Source organism: Leishmania major, chromosome 36, assembly GCF_000002725.2.
Source record: "Leishmania major strain Friedlin complete genome, chromosome 36".
Lineage (NCBI taxonomy): Eukaryota > Euglenozoa > Kinetoplastea > Trypanosomatida > Trypanosomatidae > Leishmania > Leishmania major.
In genome coordinates, this window is record NC_007287.2 from 1076212 (window position 1) to 1095867 (window position 19656).

General features: G+C 57.3%; 5 protein-coding genes and 11 non-coding genes across 16 annotated transcripts; all 16 read right to left on the minus strand.

Annotated features, from left to right (window-relative positions):
* Positions 1-1697: 1697 nt before the first annotated feature.
* On the minus strand, positions 1698-1799 carry LM36Cs2C1.3. The gene has a single exon (XR_002461170.1). It is a non-coding gene; the product is annotated as a C/D snoRNA (small nucleolar RNA).
* Positions 1800-1837: 38 nt separating this feature from the next.
* LM36Cs2H1.1 lies at positions 1838-1909 on the minus strand. Its single transcript, XR_002461184.1, has one exon. It is a non-coding gene; the product is annotated as an H/ACA-like snoRNA (small nucleolar RNA).
* Positions 1910-1950: 41 nt separating this feature from the next.
* On the minus strand, positions 1951-2069 carry LM36Cs2C3.1. Its single transcript, XR_002461166.1, has one exon. It is a non-coding gene; the product is annotated as a C/D snoRNA (small nucleolar RNA).
* A 71-nt stretch (positions 2070-2140) lies between these two features.
* Positions 2141-2236, minus strand: LM36Cs2C2.1. Its single transcript, XR_002461182.1, has one exon. It is a non-coding gene; the product is annotated as a C/D snoRNA (small nucleolar RNA).
* A 63-nt stretch (positions 2237-2299) lies between these two features.
* On the minus strand, positions 2300-2405 carry LM36Cs2C1.1. Its single transcript, XR_002461168.1, has one exon. It is a non-coding gene; the product is annotated as a C/D snoRNA (small nucleolar RNA).
* A 276-nt stretch (positions 2406-2681) lies between these two features.
* On the minus strand, positions 2682-2783 carry LM36Cs2C1.4. The gene has a single exon (XR_002461171.1). It is a non-coding gene; the product is annotated as a C/D snoRNA (small nucleolar RNA).
* Positions 2784-2821: 38 nt separating this feature from the next.
* Positions 2822-2893, minus strand: LM36Cs2H1.2. Its single transcript, XR_002461185.1, has one exon. It is a non-coding gene; the product is annotated as an H/ACA-like snoRNA (small nucleolar RNA).
* A 41-nt stretch (positions 2894-2934) lies between these two features.
* LM36Cs2C3.2 lies at positions 2935-3053 on the minus strand. The gene has a single exon (XR_002461167.1). It is a non-coding gene; the product is annotated as a C/D snoRNA (small nucleolar RNA).
* Positions 3054-3124: 71 nt separating this feature from the next.
* On the minus strand, positions 3125-3220 carry LM36Cs2C2.2. The gene has a single exon (XR_002461183.1). It is a non-coding gene; the product is annotated as a C/D snoRNA (small nucleolar RNA).
* A 63-nt stretch (positions 3221-3283) lies between these two features.
* LM36Cs2C1.2 lies at positions 3284-3389 on the minus strand. Its single transcript, XR_002461169.1, has one exon. It is a non-coding gene; the product is annotated as a C/D snoRNA (small nucleolar RNA).
* Positions 3390-3665: 276 nt separating this feature from the next.
* LM36Cs2C1.5 lies at positions 3666-3766 on the minus strand. Its single transcript, XR_002461172.1, has one exon. It is a non-coding gene; the product is annotated as a C/D snoRNA (small nucleolar RNA).
* A 943-nt stretch (positions 3767-4709) lies between these two features.
* LMJF_36_2640 (conserved hypothetical protein) lies at positions 4710-6365 on the minus strand (the record flags this gene model as incomplete). Its single annotated transcript, XM_001686789.1, has 1 exon — positions 4710-6365. One exon carries the CDS (start codon positions 6363-6365, stop codon positions 4710-4712), a length of 1656 nt encoding a protein of 551 aa, XP_001686841.1.
* Positions 6366-7098: 733 nt separating this feature from the next.
* Positions 7099-8121, minus strand: LMJF_36_2650 (conserved hypothetical protein; the record flags this gene model as incomplete). The annotated part of the gene is made up of 1 exon (XM_001686790.1): positions 7099-8121. One exon carries the CDS (start codon positions 8119-8121, stop codon positions 7099-7101), a length of 1023 nt encoding a protein of 340 aa, XP_001686842.1.
* A 3670-nt stretch (positions 8122-11791) lies between these two features.
* Positions 11792-13183, minus strand: LMJF_36_2660 (putative dihydrolipoamide acetyltransferase precursor; the record flags this gene model as incomplete). The annotated part of the gene is made up of 1 exon (XM_001686791.1): positions 11792-13183. The coding sequence occupies one exon, from the start codon at positions 13181-13183 to the stop codon at positions 11792-11794; it is 1392 nt and encodes a 463-aa protein (XP_001686843.1).
* A 936-nt stretch (positions 13184-14119) lies between these two features.
* LMJF_36_2670 (conserved hypothetical protein) lies at positions 14120-15565 on the minus strand (the record flags this gene model as incomplete). Its single annotated transcript, XM_001686792.1, has 1 exon — positions 14120-15565. The coding sequence occupies one exon, from the start codon at positions 15563-15565 to the stop codon at positions 14120-14122; it is 1446 nt and encodes a 481-aa protein (XP_001686844.1).
* A 441-nt stretch (positions 15566-16006) lies between these two features.
* On the minus strand, positions 16007-19024 carry LMJF_36_2680 (conserved hypothetical protein; the record flags this gene model as incomplete). Its single annotated transcript, XM_001686793.1, has 1 exon — positions 16007-19024. The coding sequence occupies one exon, from the start codon at positions 19022-19024 to the stop codon at positions 16007-16009; it is 3018 nt and encodes a 1005-aa protein (XP_001686845.1).
* Positions 19025-19656: the final 632 nt, after the last annotated feature.

Below are 19656 nucleotides of genomic sequence, written 5' to 3' on the forward strand. Positions count from 1 at the left end.
ACAAAGAGAGAAAAAAGGGGCACTCACAGATGCGCAAGACAGATGCAGATAGCAGCAGTAATGCAGTTCACGGAGCGAGAGCCAGGTTCGCGCCAAGGCACGTATGCAGCACGCGAGAACAAAAGGGGGAGAAGGGAGAGAGATTCGGCTGGCGCGTCCGCGGGAACGGACCCCTAAGAGAGTATGAGAGCAAGCGGGACGAAGGGAAAATATACAAAGGAAAGGGTCGCCATAAACAAAAAGAAGACGTGTCGAGAAACAGTTACAACACGAGAGAGCGAGAGTGAGGGCAAATGAGCAAGATGGCCGTTGTCTGTGCGTGCGTCTCTCGGTGGGCCAGGAGGCTGCAATCCCTGCGCACAACGTCTCCACCTCACTAAGACCTCGGCAGAAGAAACGCCGCTACCGCTTCTACGACAGGTCTCCCTTCTCTTTCTTGTTTGTCGGTCGGGTCCCTCTCTGTCTGCTTCGCGCGCATGAGAGGCGCAAGAACACAGCTCACACACACGCACACACACAAATGAGCTCGTGAAATGATATATGTAGGAGTGTCGGCAATGGAGGGAGAGATAAGCGAAAAAACACCACCAAAGAAAACGAGCACGAAAATGATGACCGTCGGTGAAGATGCCGCTTCGGGAAGTGTGCGTGTGTGAGCTGTGCCCGACCCAAGCACACACAACGCGTGGGCCTGAAAACGAGGCGGGACTGAGCAGAAAAGGGGGAAGCGCGTACAAGGCAACAGAAACAAGCAGAGCGAGCCGAGCAAGAGGCAACGACGTATCAAGAAACACTGAGAGGCAGCAAACAGCGAAAAGGCACGTAGACAACGTTCAACCAGGGGAAAACAGACACTGTGAAATAGACAAGCAATGCAAAAAAAGAGACGCAAAACGGGCGCGCCAATAAACCACACAACAGCCACAAAACACACACACGCACACAACGCACACGCCTGCCCCAATCACAGGCGCACCTCCTCCTGCTTGTCCCTCGCTAGGTTTACTCGTCTGACGCCTACCCGACGTGCCCCCTACCCTGCACCAGAACCTTGCCACACGAGAAAAGGTGATACTACGCGGCGCTACTCAAAGCCCAAGATTCACTTGCCAATCTGAAATATTGCGTGCAATGAAGAAACGCTTGCTATTTCCTGCTCAAGTTGTTCCCAGATTTGTGTGCGTTTTCCGTTACTTATTGTTCGTTTCGTTAGAGATGTATGCGATCGTGTGCATCGGTGCATTTGTGGTACATCGAGAAAGGGCGAAGAGACAGAGAGAGAGTTGAAGACGCCACAGAAAGCCGGGCTCCTGTAACGGACAGGATAGCATCCGCGCATACCAACGGTATGTGCCATAAGCCTTAGCGACACCACAAGGCAGTCAGCTGGCCGCTAGAGGCCACAACACTCAAGATATCCAATAGGCCCAGCAACACCACCTGAATGTGCATTACTTTTTTTTCTAAAACTCACCTCGCACACCACGCCACATACGCCGAGACAGCTAGAAAGCAACCCTCTAAGCAGGCCCACACACCAGCAGCAGCCGCTGCGGCAGCGTCCATCAGTAAAGCGCATTGGCGTTTACTCTCCACAGGCCGGTCATTCGGTTTTCTTCAATAGTTTGTCGTATAAGCCATCATTTAGACGCACGCACAGACACGGCTCGGGCTATAGCGCAGGCGCCTCCAGTGGGCTGTCAGATTTCAAGGACTAGAGGTTGCATCTCATGACGGCGCACGACAGCGAGCTGACGCGCAGCGCAGTCGGTTATATGCTTGTTCTCATTGATCATCAGAAGTTCACCGCACGCGCCACGCGCACCATCGCAGCCCTCGCTCTCCCTCACACCATCCATCGGCACCACTCATCGACACGCGAGCGGGACGAGCGAAGTGCAGGTGGGTCTTTCCGCACACCAGCGCAACGCGCGCGCGCGGCCACAGTGCAACTCAGCGGATGACGCTTAACAGGGGTTCAGTCAAGTGGCCGCACGCAGCGGCGCTTCAGAGGGAGCCACCGCGAGGCAGCCCCCCGAGGTGATTGTTGTATGTTCTGCATCACGCTTGCACAGCGCACACGCCGCCTCCCTCGCGGCACCACCACAGCCACACACCCGCGGCGCACACAAGCACACGACAGTCAGCCACATATATTGCATTGGTTTGACTTCACGCACGCCACCGCGCAGGCGGCACGCTCCGATTATTGGTCGATTAATTATGCATCACGCGTCCGTTGTACGCACACACACAGAACAGCACCAGCACCACCCGCGCAGAGCCGATCGCAGAGGAGCAGTCAGATTTCAAGGACTAGAGGTTGCATCTCATGACGGCGCACGACAGCGAGCTGACGCGCAGCGCAGTCGGATATATGCTTGTTCTCATTGATCATCAGGCGCTCTGTAACACAAGTGCACTCAGCCCCGCGCCTCGACGGCAGCGAGGAAACCGCGTGCACACACACACACACAAAGCAGTTCGTCAGACACTTGCAGCGCGCGCACAGGCCCACACACCAGCAGCAGCCGCTGCGGCAGCGTCCATCAGTAAAGCGCATTGGCGTTTACTCTCCACAGGCCGGTCATTCGGTTTTCTTCAATAGTTTGTCGTATAAGCCATCATTTAGACGCACGCACAGACACGGCTCGGGCTATAGCGCAGGCGCCTCCAGTGGGCTGTCAGATTTCAAGGACTAGAGGTTGCATCTCATGACGGCGCACGACAGCGAGCTGACGCGCAGCGCAGTCGGTTATATGCTTGTTCTCATTGATCATCAGAAGTTCACCGCACGCGCCACGCGCACCATCGCAGCCCTCGCTCTCCCTCACACCATCCATCGGCACCACTCATCGACACGCGAGCGGGACGAGCGAAGTGCAGGTGGGTCTTTCCGCACACCAGCGCAACGCGCGCGCGCGGCCACAGTGCAACTCAGCGGATGACGCTTAACAGGGGTTCAGTCAAGTGGCCGCACGCAGCGGCGCTTCAGAGGGAGCCACCGCGAGGCAGCCCCCCGAGGTGATTGTTGTATGTTCTGCATCACGCTTGCACAGCGCACACGCCGCCTCCCTCGCGGCACCACCACAGCCACACACCCGCGGCGCACACAAGCACACGACAGTCAGCCACATATATTGCATTGGTTTGACTTCACGCACGCCACCGCGCAGGCGGCACGCTCCGATTATTGGTCGATTAATTATGCATCACGCGTCCGTTGTACGCACACACACAGAACAGCACCAGCACCACCCGCGCAGAGCCGATCGCAGAGGAGCAGTCAGATTTCAAGGACTAGAGGTTGCATCTCATGACGGCGCACGACAGCGAGCTGACGCGCAGCGCAGTCGGATATATGCTTGTTCTCATTGATCATCAGGCGCTCTGTAACACAAGTGCACTCAGCCCCGCGCCTCGACGGCAGCGAGGAAACCGCGTGCACACACACACACACAAAGCAGTTCGTCAGACACTTGCAGCGCGCGCACAGGCCCACACACCAGCAGCAGCCGCTGCGGCAGCGTCCATCAGTAAAGCGCATTGGCGTTTACTCTCCACAGGCCGGTCATTCGGTTTTCTTCAATAGTTTGTCGTATAAGCCATCATTTAGACGCACGCACAGACACGGCTCGGGCTATAGCGCAGGCGCCTCCAGTGGGCTGTCAGATTTCAAGGACTAGAGGTTGCATCTCATGACGGCGCACGACAGCGAGCTGACGCGCAGCGCAGTCGGTTATATGCTTGTTCTTATTGGTCATTACATGCGTCAATATAGTGTGCGGCACACAAGAACGTGGATGGAAGCTGTACAAGAGCTGCAAGCCGTTGAGCCTCTCGAAAGGCGGAAGACGGAATAGTGTGGCTCCTGAGAAAGCAGTGCGTGATGGTTGCGCTCCTTGATTGAGCGTGCGCAAGGTAGGAAGATCCTGAGTAGGCAGTAGTAGGTGGGAAGACGAACGGATTCAGGAAGCGTGAGTGTGGCGGTGGAAGAAGGCGGCATCAGGTGGGAATGCACTGCAAAGCCAGAAATGCCCCCCCCCACAAATGAGATGCGAAATCACAGCGTCAGTGCTGCACGGCGGTTCGCAGGCCGGTCGGGTGAATGAAGGCACTCTGCGTCGTCCACAGCCGCGCTCAGGAACGGAGGACCGTTTCCCCACGAGGTGATGACAAGCTGGAGGTGGTACTGCCGAGTCCTTGAAAGGGCGCGGATGAGGTTAAAAGGTTTACGGGGTCAGGGAAGGACGCCTCGCCGTTTTTTTTTTGTTCCCGTTCAGTGTTCTTGTATGGTAGATGATTAGGTGCCTTCATGCGAAGCCGGTCTCACCCCGTGTAGCCCGTGTGACACCCCCCCCAGGGCGTCTCTCTGCTGAAACTCGAGCGGAGGTGGCACACGGTCCTCTGCACGCCTCAGGCGACCATAAAGGTGGACGCGCAAGGGCAGATAACGAAAACGGGCAAACAGAACAAAAAAGGACAACACGAAGCGGACGGGAAAAGAGGAAGGGAGAGAGAGACGGGGAGACGTGAGGAGCGACGCGGCCAAAACGGAGGCCTTCACCGGCTACAGTTCTGCCCCCGTACTCCCTCGCTCCAACTTCTCCTCACGTGAGACCTACGTGGTTCTCTCCAATGGTGCGGTGATGCGCCCACGCGGCTTTGCCGCCGCTTCCACCCCGCATATTGTGCCTCACCTCCATAGCTCACACCTCTTCTTGTAAGAGGGGAAAGGGAACCTTCTTGGACAACACCAGCGTCTTGTGCTCGTGCGAGTAGTAGCCACGCACATACCCACGCGCAATGAGTTTCGCAATCCAGAGCGCCATGCGGTCTTCATCCATAACGCTCTCCGCCATGCGAGCCTCAGAGACTGGCGACACAGCCTCGTCGTCTCGTGAGCGTTTCTTCGACTCTGCGGACGACTTCCCACTCTGCGGCTTCTCGCTGGTGATGTAGGTGTACGCGGCCAGCAACGTTGGAATGGTGATACGGCTGTTGTCCACGTCAGAAAGTGCCGCCATGGCGGCGTGCACACGGGCAACCACCATGAGATAGCAGAGGATCTTTGCCTGCTGCAGAATGAGATACACGCCGCGGCGATGGAACGTCGAGGCATGGCTGTCGAGAGCAGCGGAGAAGCACACCGGGTCCCCTCGCTCAATGGCCGCGGTCAAGGAACCGAACAGGCGCGGAAGCAAATCCTCGTCGGCGCGCAGAATCTCATCGGGGATGCGCCGCCCATTCGCTACACCGGCCACAGAGAGAAAGAAGCGCACCCGCTCCTTGTTGAGGCGCTGCGGCTCATTGCCGAACCCTGCGGGCGGCAAAAGCGTGTAAGCTATCCGCAAAATGCGGTGGGCTTCGTCGAGCTTCCGCTCGTACAAGCGCATCCGCCCTTGATAGTAGTGATAGGTGACCACCTCTGACACCATGTGCCGCGAAGGGTGTAAGATGGAGCGTGCCGGCTCTTTCGATGACTCGGCGACCGTTTCTGCATGCTCAACAGCACCCAAGAGTACGGCACACTGGTGAGTATTGTAGCGCTGAAACAGAATGATGAGGAGACCGTTCACGAGGGAGAGGGCCCCGCGACGGCGCGAGTGCTCGGGTGCTTCCTGGGCGTCTACAGACTGGAGTGCAACCAACAGTTTGCGCCACGTTCGTATCACCTGTCCTATGCAATCGTCAATGGCGCTGCCACTCGCGTGGCGGGCAACTTGCGGAATGCGGTGAACCAGATACAGCAGCACAAGGGTATCCCAGCCGACAGTGCCGGGAGTGTTACTGTCCACGCGAGGCGGATAGTGATCGCGGTTCATGGAATGGCACTCCTGAAAGGACTCGAAGGCGTACAGAAGTCCCTTCAAAAGCGTCGTCTGGAAACTGCGCTCCAGCTGTTTGTCTGTCACACCGTTGCCCTGCACGGTCTTGCTCGCAGAGACAGCTGGATGAGACAAGGACGGAGAGAGCGAGCTGGAGTCCTGCAAGATGCACTTTCGTGTGCAGCGCTGGTATTGCGTCAGAGCACCTGTGATGGCGATGCGCACCACTAGCTCACGGCAGGACGCGCGCTCCGCCTCATTGAGGGCCTCCACGGCTGGTGTCGGCTTGCTTGCTCGGGTGAGTCGAAGATTCCGCGCGTTCTGGTGTAAGTATCGCTCGCAGGCCTGCTCCAGCGAGGCGTGTGTCGTTTGGATGAGACTGCGCATAGTCGGAGCGGAGTCGTTTTTGATCTGAACTGGTATGCCCTTCTCCGCCTTGGCGATGGCATCCTTCAAGATGATTCCGTTGCGTGAGCAAATGCCAGCTGCCGCCGCCTCCAGCCACGTGGCCTCGATGAAGAAGTACTGATGCTCCATTTCCAGCCAGCGAGCGATCGGATCTAACGGCACGGAAGACTGGAAAGGGCACAGATAAAAAGAAGGAGCGAGTGGCAGCAATGGATGCCGGCGCGGCACGGTCGTCGGGAATGCGTGGTTTGCTCTTTGGTTTCCAAGAAAGAGGGGGAAGCCGAAGGGCTCGATGTGCGAGAGGAAGAAAGAAAAGTAGCGACAGGCAGATGGAGAGACGAGAAGACAGCGCACCTATGATGAACGGCACCCGGCCTCTGCCAATGAGACTTTACCTGGCGCACGCTATGCGGACTTGTCCACGACACGACATTACACGACAAGACACGATACACACACACATAGAGAGAGCACCAAGCACGGCCTTTATCTCCCTCCTGCCTGGCACACTGAGCAGCGGCGGCATTTTTCGTGTTGTTCCTTCTCGACTCTGCTGCTGCCTTCTTTCACTCTCGTAGCGGTGGCCATTCCCCGTCACCGTCTGCGAAGGCGCGGCAAAGAAGGAAGGGGGTGATGTCAACGCAAGCCTCGACATCGATGACACGTCGGCTTCCCCGATAATGCCCGCGCGCAACTTTACAATGCGCCTGTGAAGACGAGGTGGACCTACTTATTACTCAAGATGAAAGGGCCAAGCAGATGGGTGTAGACGAATAAGGCTAAGAGGCGCATGCAAAAACCCACAGGCACAATGTTGTCCATCTCAGGCGGCGTTCGAGTCGCCACACCCTTCACTTCGACGTCAACAGCGCTCCAGCATCACACACCAATTCTCCTTGTCGTAGTAAGATTTCCTGATTGCGACCGGAATCGACCCTGTCCCATCATCGCTGGCCGCGTCCTTGCACAGCTGCTCCAGCTCTCCCTCCGCAAAAAAGTGATAGTAGCGGCGGAACACCTGCTGTGCCCCATCGTACTTCTGATTTCGCTCCCACCGCACGAGACCGTCGCCGGTTTCTGGGTCGACCAGACGCTTTGTGTGGCCTCGCTGCTCACGTGCCCACACGTAGATAAGTACACGCCCACCATGCGGCCGAGCGAGGCGGAGGAGCTCGCGCACCGCCAGTCTCCGCCGCTCGCGACTCGCGTAGTGGTGAATCACCGCTATACTGATGGCGGCGTCGAAGACGCCGCTACGCAACGGGCACCGTAGAGCGTCGCTGCGCACCGTATCTGTTCGTGGGAGCTCCTCCGCAGACACAGGTGTCGCCACCGCCTCTGCCTCGTTCTTTGCACGCTTGCCACTAAGGCGGCGACGCCGCTGCGCATGATGCATGTTGGGGTCGACCAGCTGACGTTGCGTGGAGCGCAGGAGCTCCTCACTATAGTCGAGGCCCAAGACGTAGCGGTGTGCGGGTGCAAAGGAGACAAGAGGCGGCGACGGCTGCGCCTCTGCTTGCTGCCTCGACTTCATCTCGAGAGAAGCGCCTGATGTGGTCATGGGATGCGACGGGGCAGTGAGGGCAAGCCGCTGTGCTGCCGAAAAGTACTTCCCATTTCCGCAGCCAACATCCGCCACGAGGGAAAAGGGCGGTAGGCCCTCCAAGAAGGCGCCGACCTGTGGCCACGCCTTGTACCGTGTGCTAGAGAAGTGGTCGGCAATCGCGCTGTACACGTTGTGCACGTGTTCACGCTCGTAGGCAGCGGCATCGGTGGGCGGGAGAGGAAACGCCGGCACGCGGTCCGCCTCCGTGATCACATCGGCTTCCACTCGGGCCTTCTTCGCGTCGGGTGTTGATGCGGGACCCGCGCAGTTAGCTGACATCTCTCGCCTGTGTACGTGTACCTTTGGTAAGCAATGCAAGTACGCGTGCCAAAGGCGAAGATGGATGAAGCGGCACGACGCACTTCACTGGCGCAGCAGTTTTGCGGGGGTGTCAGAGCAACGGAAACAGTATGTGAGCTCGTGTAGGGATGTGATATTGTGAAAATGGGGAAGAGAGAGGCAGGATATCAGGAGAGAAGATAACGTCGTCTACCTGTTGCACCATATCATCACCGAAAATCCACCCGCAGCGACTTAGCAACTATACAGTGAGATGTCTTAGAATGAAGTGTTCGTGTCTGGTGTTTTGTGGTATGCGCCTCGAACTCTGCCCACCCCCCGCCTCGCAGGCTGCCTCACAGCTGATCCCATTGCGCCTTCCGTCACCTGGTGCACCCCTCGCTGTCGCCGAGTTGGGATACGTTCGGATCACGCCGACACTCTGCACATCATGTGGATGGCACAAGCGTGTTCAAGGGCGCAGGTCGCCCTGAAACAACGCTATCCAGGACATCACCGCCGACAGCAGCAGCGATACATCGCTCTGACATCCCCCTACGTCGTAGAAGTATGACCTTGTCACCACCAGAGGTGGTTCCGCACATAGGCAGGGATAGGGGGGATGCTGCTTGGCCTCCCCACACATAGAGTGAGGGCACTGGATCCTGAGATATCACACGCTGAGGTGTCCTCCTGTCATCAGAGCTCCTCGCGTTCTCACCTTCCAAATCCATCATGCCTCTTTCCGGTTGCGCCACAGGTCAAGGAGAAGGCAAGAAGAGAGACAAGCAGCCGAAAAGCGAGGCACCCGAGAAATGCTGACTCGCTTCAACTCCGCATCTGCTGCGGTCACCGTGTCTCTCTCTCGCCGAAACCCTCCTCCTAGGCCGCTATGTATGTTCGCCGCGCCACGTTCCTGCCGTTGACGATCGTCGCTCTGACCGAGCGAGGCGCCTGCCGTGCGCCACTGCGGTTTTCCTCCTCGGCGTTGTTGTCGCTTTGGTAACGCAACGCCACGATGTCGCCTGAAATCGATTTGGCCACGTACTTGACGTCCACCTGCCGCTCAAACAGCGCGATGAGGGAAAGAGCAGTTTGCCGGCCCATGGATTGAAGAGTCGCAACGTGCGAGTGCCGAGCCTGCACGGGATGCTGAGGTACGCCGACAGGCGGCGCTTGTTTGCCACGCGCACGCTCACGTGAGAGAAGTAGTGTAGCGTTGGCACTTAGCCATGGCTCATCCAGTGGGCACCTTCCCGCTGCCTTTTCGAAGGACCTGCCAACTCCGATGAGGTATCGCCAGCGCAAGAGACATCGTCTCGCGATGTGAGGTCGTGACTGTGCAGGCGATACTTGTGCTCGTAGACTTGTCGAGGCGCTTCATCGATCAGCGCAACGCTGGTTTCGCGAGCTGCAGCTTTTCCGTAAGAGGCAGCGTATATCTCGCTCCACAGGACATTGTCCAACTTGCGCGACGTCGACTCCACTATCAGAATCTCCTCGTCCTCTCTTGGCCCCGTATGCGCCATGCAGTTGAATAGACACACCATCTCGGCAACTGTCGGCTCGGCAAAGGAAAGCACGTGACGAGGGAAGATGCAGAGGAAGTTGATCGCGGCATGATGGCCTGATAAGACCAAGCGGTGAAAGGTATTCTGCACCACCTATCACAGGACCTCCTGGCCCCATCGGCACCTCTCCGTGTCGCCGCCTCGATTTGCTTCTACACTCCCGTTCGCACCCACAGACAACGATGGGTCAAGCGTAGATTGTGTGCGCTTGTTCTTCGGCTCCTTGTCGCAGAGCTCCTCCAAGATGTCGTGGGCGCCGCTCGCACGACCCCGTTGATCGGCGGGTTCCTCCTCCATTCTCGACCAGCCGATGGGCATCTTGCTGTGGCCGTGCGGGGGTCCCAAGAAGCACCGCGATGAGCGCGACTCGGAAGACAAGACAGCGGAGCTCCCAGTGTTGGTGCGAAACACCGCATCAGCATCATCCGACGCCCGCGAGAGGTGGTACGTTTGCCGGCAGTTTCACCCATACCGTCCCCACTAGGCCTTCGCGTCGTCGAAGCACCAGACACCGCCCGATACATGGGACCGTGGGATGCGCGAGACGCCCGCTAAAATGTCCTCCCAGTCCCCCCAGGAGCCACGGACAGGCAATGGCGCGCGTCACCGGCGTGCAAGCGGGTAAAGACGACGGTCCACAAACTCACTGGGATTCGTAGCGCACTAAGGATATAACACAGAGCGTATCTGGGTGCGAGACCAGGTGTGACAATTTCACGACCGGTGCTGCCGGTTGCACCAGCGATCCTCACAGAGGGTTGTTTGCCTTTGGAACACATGCAAGAAGCCTCTTGAATGTAGTCTGAGCACCGTGTGCGTACGCACAATGGATGAGAAGGAAACAGATCACTTAGCAGCTGTAGGACGTACGGACAAAGAAATTAGAGGAGGCACAAGGCTTCTCTAAGGGTCTCTCTCTCTGCCTTCGACTGAGTATGAGGGTGCATATACAGTTGTGGGCGTGTTTGGTTGAATACGAACAGGAGAAGTGTATATCCGTCGGTAGATGTTTGTATGTCTGTGTCTGTGTCTGTGTGTGTGTGTGTGTGTGTGTGTGTGCGTGTATGTGCATGAACAGGGATGCGATCATCGGTGAGACTGGATGCATGGGGTGTGCCAGGGAAGGGGAAGAATCTATCGTTCGATTCTTCACCTTTTTTTCGTTGCGGTTCTGTTGTGCTTCTTCGCACAGCCTTCGTTGTTGTTGCCGTTGCTTTCGAATGCTCGAATGCGCGCGCCGACAACCTGCAATGCTTCTATGGAAGAGAATCTCGGCACCCAAAGAACAAAAGACAGACAATCGCAACGGTAGGATGACAATCACTACTTAAACACAGCCGTCTCCGTTTCGAGACTCTTTAACATCAACGCCTTCGTCTAGATGCGCACATACATGCGTACGCTTGGAGTCTCTCATCTCGTCCTTTCCACCAAGGCTTTTGTGTGTTTGGCGTAGCGCTGCTCCACGAACGATGTGTGCACCTCCCTCCCCCCACGCGCCGAGAAAGGAAGGACAAGCAGGATATTCTTTACAACATAACAGCGCCAGTGGAGACATCGAGAATGGGCGAGACCGGAAAGACGACGCTACGCAGCTGCAAGCGCGCGAGGCATGACAAAACAGAAGAAAAAGCCAACAAAACAGAAGATGATAAAAACAGACACGCTTTTAATACTCGACGACATGAAAACGGGGGAAGGATAACGAACAAAAACACAACGGGAGGGGAAAGAAAGAAGCCTTTGGAAGTCGGTAGGGCTCCCCTCACCGAGAATTCCTTCGATCTTCCACTTGCTCCCTCCCTCCCTCCCTCCCTCCAGCACCACCCACAGACGGAAAAAATGAAAACAAGGGGGGAGGAGGTGAAGATCACCCTTCACTTCGTCTCCTTCGCCTGTCCTTGCACTGAACGCGTCTCCTTCTGTCTGCCATTCACACACAAGAGCACAGACACGCAGACAAACACCCCCGTTCGACATCAAAGTCCATTAGGGAGACTGGTCAAAGAAAACAACAGTGGTCGAGATAGAGAGGCGGTGGAGGCATCACACACACCCAATTCCATCATAGCTACATCTACCAGCTGGGTGTCCTGCTCCTACAGCAGAAGTGACAGCGGGTTCTCCATGGCGTCATGGAAGTGCTGGAACCACTTGGCGCCGAGGGCGCCATCGACGATGCGGTGGTCAAAGGACGCCGAAAAGCTCACGACGTTCTCTACCCTGCCAGTCATCTCAAACTCGCCCGTCTCCTCGCTCTTCACAATCTCAGCGCGCGGCTTGGCGGAGCCTACGGCGAGAATCATCGCCTGCGGGGGATTGATGATGGCTGTGAAGCCGGGGATGCCTGTGGCACCGAGGTTCGACACGGAGCACGTGCCACCCTGGAACTCGCTGGGCTGCAGCGTACCGTCGCGCGCCTTCTTCGCTAGAGCCTTCGTCTCCTTCGATATTTCTACGAGACCCTTCGCCTGCGCGTTGCGGATGATCGGGGTAATGAGGCCAGTCGGCGTGGCCACAGCCACCGAGACGTCAACGGTGGCGTACTGGCGGATGAAGTCACCCTGCCAGGAGGAGTTCACCTCCGGCACCAGAGTGTTGGCGCGCGCAACCGCCTTGACAATGTAGTCGTTCACAGTGATCTTGTACTCGCCATTACCTTTCGCGTTCAGCTGCTTGATGAGGGCCAGCATGTTGTCGACGCGGCAGTCGTCGAAGAGGTAGTAGTGCGGAATTTCCAGGTTCTTGGACTGGTGCAGGCGCTTCGCGATGACAGATCGCATTGTCGTCACCGGAATGTCGGTGAAGTTGGGGTTCGCTGGAGGCGTTCCCTTGGCTGCCGCGGGCTTCGCGGGGGCAGCCAGTGCCGCAGTAGCAGCAGTCTTGGCCGGTGCAGCCACCTCTGCAGCCGAGCTGGCGGTGCCGCTTGCCACGGCAGCCGCCACGTCCTTGGACGTGATGCGACCCACACCACCACCGGTGCCCTTGATGCCTCTCAGTGAAACGTTCTTCTCCGCAGCCATCTTGCGAGCGTACGGCGATGCCTTCACGCGGTCACCAGACGCCGCCACAGGGGCAGCAGCCACAGGGGTTGTAGCGGCAGGGGCAGCAGGAGCCTCCTCGGCAGCCGCAGCGGGTGCTTCCTCGGCCTCAGGCTTCCAGTTCTTGACCTCGTCAGAGTGGACACCCTCCTTCTCGTCGACGATGAGGCACACTGTCTGACCCACAACCGTCTCCTCGCCAGGAGAGGTGATGACGCGGGCGAAGAAGCCCTCTTCAGTTGCATTATCGTACGACACGACAGCCTTATCGGTCTCGATGTTGCAGAAGGTGTCGCCGGGGCGAATGAAGTCACCAGGCTGCTTGCACCACTCCGTGATCTTGCCCTTCTCCATAGTGGGGGAGAGCGCGGGCATGGGAATCGGGGTGATGGTGAGGAAGCGAAGGGCGGCCAGCGTGGCCAGCTTCGAGACAGCACGGCAGCGGAGCATGGCGAACAGACGTGTGTGTGGCGTGAGCGCTAGTACTAGTAGTAGAGGGGGTCAAGGAGTCTGTGGAGCGCCCTTTTTATCGTCTTTCTTGAATTAACGGGAAGAAAGGAAGAGTCGCCAACACGTCGTGTTCCGGTCTCTCCTTTCGGGCTATGATACGCTAAGGATTACAAAGTCGTCGAAGTGAGGGTCTCGTTCAGCTTTTTTCTCTCCTGTTTATCAAAGGGCGTAACTGGAGACACGCATGTGCCAGCAAGATGGCGAGCACGAGAGATACAAGCAGTTGCAGAAGGCGACCAGAGAGAGAGGGAGGGGAAGAGGGAAGAGGGAAGGGGGGGGGTGAAGTGGCGGGAGAGCAGAGGCACGGGGCGACAAGCAGAGGGAGAAACTGAGAGTGCATGGGTGGCAAACACGCCAAATTTGAACCATGACACGCGGGCAAAGTCAGATCAACCGGAAACCCTCTTTCCGCAGAGGCAGGCCCTCGTTACGAATTGAAAACGGCTGATCCATTTTCCTCTTTTCGCTTGCCCTTATCAATATTCGCGGATGCTCGAGGTTGCACCGCTTACAGACGGGGTGCTACGCTGCAAAGAGACGGAGAGCACGCCTCTGTGACTCCAGACCAGCGCGCCAAGAGCATGGTAGGGTGTATCGACTTGACAATGGCTCAAGAAGTGTGCCTAGAGTCAGCACTGGAAAAGTGATACGTGTAGAGAACATGGAAAACGGATGCTGAGACGCACCCGTCGCATCAGAGCTAACAAATAGATCCGAAGAGAGGAAAACGATAGAGCAACCAACAGAACAAAAAGCTACAGTGCAGCTGTATGCCTTACAGACCCGGTGGCGCGACAAAGATCCGGTGCAGTAGTGTGCGCACACTGTAGCCTCCATGGATCTCCGTTTCGCCTGACTCCCTCCCATGCAACGTCCTCACAGCTCCAGGTCCACAACGCTCGGAGGGAGCAGCACATTCTGGCCAAAGCGGCCAGTCATCATGGCGGCGTTAATGCACGGAAGGTGTGGGATTTCATCCATCCTCACCACCCCCTCCGGCTGGCCGCCTCCACCTCGTGTCGCAATGCGAAATGACTTCCTGACATGTTCAGGCACGGGCAGCCGATGCATGCCATGTGCACCGTGAAGATGTCCACAAAGAAGCACGCGGCGCGGCGCCACCTGTTGAGCATACGCGCAAATTGGCTGCTCCGAAACGCTGTGGTGGGCTCTGGGTATGTCTGGACTTTGGTGAACGACCAAGACATCGACAGGACCACCTGGAGTGGCACCTTCGAGCCGCGAGCGAAGAGGCTGCTCCGACGAGCATCGAGAAGCAGTGGACACGGCTCCTGCCTCATCATCTTGCCGCGCTGAGGCGAATACGAAACGCTTCCACGCCTTTTTGCCCTGAAATGCTGTATTGGGGCTCCAGCGAGAGTTGGAGATGGAGCGTGGTGAACCGTAGAAGCGCACACCGGCAGGCTCCACCACCACACTGTCCTCGCACAAGTACACAGCAGGTGCAAAGAGTCGGCGAACATCTTCTGTAGACATTGCAGCAATGGCCTTGTCATGATTACCCGCAATGATCAACTTCACGGGGTGCGGGTGCAACGCGCTATCCGTGAACCAGGCAGAAAAATCGATCAACATCGCTTTGACGTCCCGCACAAAGTTCAAGCCTTCCTGGATGTCGCCGCAGTGCACCAGCACGTCGCCGTTTGGAACACTCATCTCTCGATGCCGCTCGTGGGTGTCGCTGATAATGACTAGACGCAAGGATGAGACCGGCTTGGGTGGCAGCGCAGCGATGTCATACACCAACGGTTTGTGCAGTGAGTAGGTGGACGGGAGCTCAAACTCGCCGCTCCGCACGGGAGGAGAAGGGTCCGCCTCGTAGAGTGACGATTGCAGCACTGTCGCGGCCATCGATGAAGTCACAGAGGTGCGTGTCGATGGAAGCAGCCCCGTATGGCGGACAAGCCTCGGCAGGTAGCCATAATACTCGCATAGCGCTGCAGCACCCACAGTCATGGCGACGCAGAAAACACACAGGAAATGAACACTACTGTAGGAGCGCTGGTCCAAGCCATACGCCTTGCTTAGGTAGAAATCGGCCTCTAGTGCCAAGAGGATGGATGAAAACGGAGGCGCACAGGTGATAGGACGGCAGCCTCCGCGACGCTGGGCGCGAGCACGGCAACGCTCAGCCCTCCCTCTCTCTCGCACGCACGCGCATGGGAGGGGCATGGAGAGGAAAGAAGAAAGAGAAAAAAGGACCAGAGCGATAGATGGAGAAGAATGGAACGGTTCTGGTTTGGAGAGTGCAACGCGTAACGCGGCCGCACGCAGCGCGAGGAGGACAATTTCAAAAGTCATCGAGTACTTTTCATCCGGCTTCTTCGCCAAAGCAGAGAAAAAAGGAGAAAACTAACGCGCATGGTACAGGACATCTGCGAGGCAGAAGGGGGTGGAGAGGTCTCTAGGGAAGGAATGATGTACAGCAGCAGCACGACCTCGGTCAACGCGTCTGCAGAAAGCAGCGTGCCTTACACGTGCATGTCACAGCACCCCGCTCTTCTCACAAAGCCCCTAGAACCTACTCCATCTGTTTCCCTCACACCTCTCCTTCTCCACCCCGATATCGCCCACACAAGTCCTTTTACCTCCCTCGCTGCCTCAACGCCGTGTCTTTGGTAACACACTTGCACACGCACGACCATCTCAAATGCGCACGCTCACAATTCAGAGACGCCGCGGTATCCTAACACACACGCACACACACACACACCTCGACCTTCGCTGCTGATAAGTCAAGTCTCAGACTCGCCCGGACACCCCGGCGTTCGCCTTTGCTATGTTGATCAAGAACTCCTTCACCTTCCGGCGCTGCCCAGCAAAGTTGCCGACGATTAGGAGGTGTGCGTGCAGTGTCTCCTGCTGCTCCTGTGACATCCCGGCCATGGTCAAGGATGGCGTAAGATTGGGAAAGAGCCTCACGTAGGGCTCACTGATCGCGTACGCCACGTTTTCACGTTCGGACGGCGTCAGCTCGCCGTCCGGTGTCAGGGTCACGTACGAGACGAGCCGCGAGTACACCACCACGCGCACCTCCGACAAGGCCGCCTCCACCTCCGGTAGAACTGCGGTGTCGGTGGTGAGGTTGACAATGGAAATGAGAAAGCTCTGTGCTGTACGGTTGTCGGCGCCGCTTTCAAAGATGCTCATCGCCACCTCTGCCGTCGCGAGGAAAAGCGTCTTGTCGCGCTTCCACAAGTGGCTGTCCAGGACGTGACTCCGTATAAACTTGGTCACGTCTTTTGCGTAGTAGAGCCACTGCTTTGACTCCACTACATCATCACGGGTATTGCGCGCGTTTGCCTCCGCCGTCCGCTGCTGACGCACCTGCTCCTTGCGCTGAGCAAAAAATCGGTGGAGAAGTTGGAAAATGTAGATGAGCAACGTCGGGTGCTCCTTGCCGATCGGCAGCAAGCACTTCTCCGTGAGAGAGCGAGTAACATGCGTGGGTATCCGAGCGCTGGTTGTGAGGGCAGTGATGACCTCACCAAACCGTTCCGCTGGCAAAATAGGGCTCAGTTCTCCAAAGACTTGGTATAGAGCAATACGAATGTTCATCAGAGTGGCGCGAGCTCCACGGACTGCGTTGACCACGTGCGCATCACTCTTGCGAGTCTTACCGGGCAGAAAAAGATCTCTCTCCCCCGCTTCCTGCTCGAGAATGCTGCGGTACTCGGGAGGCAGATCACTCGGCTGCATGCTGTGGATGCTCAAGAGCAGCTGCCCGACCAGTGGAAACAGTTGCGTTGCCTTCTCTACCACGTATGGCGTCATCTGGCAACGCCGGAAGACGGCGGCGATTGTGTTCAAGCATCCCTGCAGCACGCCCCTCGCGTCCTTGTCGTCTGCCGTAGCCGCGCACATAATGTTATTGAAGGCGTTTTGGTCTTTCAGTGCTGGAGAAGTGGCCAGCATGTTCACAAGCGGGTTCACAATTGTCTGCAGGTACGCATCGGACTCGTGCGCCGGCAGAACAGCCGTGAGCGCGATAAGGGCCTCGTACAGGAGTGAGCGCTCCATCCCGTTCGCGCGCATCAGCGTCGGCTCCAGCTGTTTGATCAGAGAAGGCATCTGTGGTAGAAAGCGGCGGCTGTGCTCGACACACATTTGCACCAGCAAGGTGTGAGCCCGGCGCCGCGCAGCCGAGACGTCGATGTCGTCGGTGTACCGACTACTCTCGTCGTTGATGCAGTTCAGAAGGATATTGATGGTTCCCTCCCATACATTCATGACATCGCCGTCGCGCACTTTCCAGAAGTAAGAGATCATGTTGAAGTACACAGGCCTGAGCACCGCGTCAGAGGGCTCGTGGGCCAGCAACGTCGACACGCATGCGTTGACGCTCACAGTCGAGCACTCGAAAGCGGCCGAGAGGTACTCCATCATGAACTGGGTGGCCTCCCAGTAGACGAACGTCAGGCTACTCTGCCGTACGAAGCGGCTGCGGGTGCGCGGGTCTCCGGGGGTGCCTTGAGGGTCAGGCAGGTCGCCCAGGAGGCTCAGCAGATACTGGTTCGTGCGTTCCGGGTACATGCGAGCTAGCTGAGTCAAGATCTTGCTTGCACCTCGCCGGAAGTCAGAAAAGACCTCCTCAAACAGCTGCTCGAATCCGAACTGCTCTCGAGAGAGCTCTTGCCCTTCGGGGTTCGTACCATGCATAGGGTGACATAAGTTCTTGGGGAGCAGCAGACGCAGCCCGTTGTAGATTTCGATCGTGTCCACATGGCGAAACGCCTCCTCTCCCATGCGCTCCATCAGCTGCACAGCCTCCTGCCCGAACAGGATGCTTGGTATGGAAAAGACTGACATGATGCTCTGCACCAGTAGCACCCCCTCCAGCTGCACAAAGTCTTTGGGAAGCTCCAACGCCAGGTTGAGAATTTCATCCAGTGCGGCAATGTCACCACTAGCAACCAGTGCTGGTATCTTCCGCAGCACAATGCTGAGCAGAACGCGCAGGATGGCCGCTTTGTGGGCATCGCCGGCTGAGTAGCAGCGCAGTAGGCTGGTGGCACAGGCTAGCACTGGGCGCTGCGCCGGCGCCCATCGCAGCAGTACCTCCATCGTTGCTGCCAGGTTGTGCTCTTGCCACACAGAGAACGGTAGTTGAGGCGCGAGGGCGCCAATCACCTTTAACGCAGCCTCGACGCACGGCTCTAAGTCTGGCGCCAGTGCTGTGGACTGCTCGCCGCCGGAGGTCATGTAGTATGTGTAGAGACTCATGGTAGCGGCATTCAGTAGCTGGCTCCCCTGCTTAGTCACACTGCGCTTCAGCTTTCCGATACACTCGCGCGGCACACGGTCGAAATCAGGGTCGACCAGCGCCACTGTCATCTCGCTCAGAAGCAGCATCCGACGCAGTTGCGACTCGATCCCTGTACACAGGGACCCCAGTACTTGGCCTATCACCGCGTCGTCCGAGTAGATTACGCACTCGATAAGAAGCTCCATCAAGTCCGCCCGCAGCAAAGGCCCTAAGGTCGGCTCATTGCAGTACCAAGAGAGCAAATCCATCAGAGGCAGTTGTGTGGGTTGTAGCACGCGAGCGTGCAGGGCATGGCGCAGCAGAACCGCACCGTACGCCTGCACTGCCACCCCTTCGTTGGAAGTCTTAAGAAGTTCAATGCCGATCCGTACCGCGTCTGCAGCCCGCAGAGCCTTCTCCCACTGCAGCAGTTGGAGAGTGCAGCTTTTTCGACGGTCGTTGTTGGTGCTCGCGTACACCTCACGCAGCAAATTGATAGCATCCTCTAGTGACATGCTGAGTAAGGAATAGACTGTTGTGCGGAAATCAGAAACACAATGTGGTGATTATGCTCGGAAAGGAATATTATGCTGTTGTTGCTGTTTTTCTTTTTTTTGCAGCACAGGTGTGGCCTGCCTGCATAGCTTTACCACCTCTTCGACACGTTTCTCCTCAAGCACGTGCGGGTGCTCAGGCAGAAACCACGGGAGTTCTCTTCACGTCCACGTTGAGCCTTTAGAAAAAGAGATATGTTTGGCTAAGAAACGGGCTTTTGCCAAGCAGGGCTACTTGGGGTTCTGTGGTTGCTCGAGTGGCACATGCGGCCAACGATTTGTCTGCCCAAGAAAAAGCCCCAAAGAGCGCCGCAGGCGAGAGATGAAACAGTAAGGAAAGACCGGCCCACGTGGGTGGAAGAACTGGCAACGCAAAGAGCACAAGAGGGGTGAACAAACCGGCACGGGATAAGTGGAAAGCAACATCAGACAGCAGGCACGAGAGACACAGAGCAGGTGTGGCACTCTCGACAGAATTCGCAATGCTCCTTGGGTGTGGTAAAGCACAGCAAAAGGCCAGCTGGATCCTCATTTTGAACTGATCCGTTTATCACAGTTTCGATGATTCCTTTTCGCTTCTCCTCCCTCTTGCT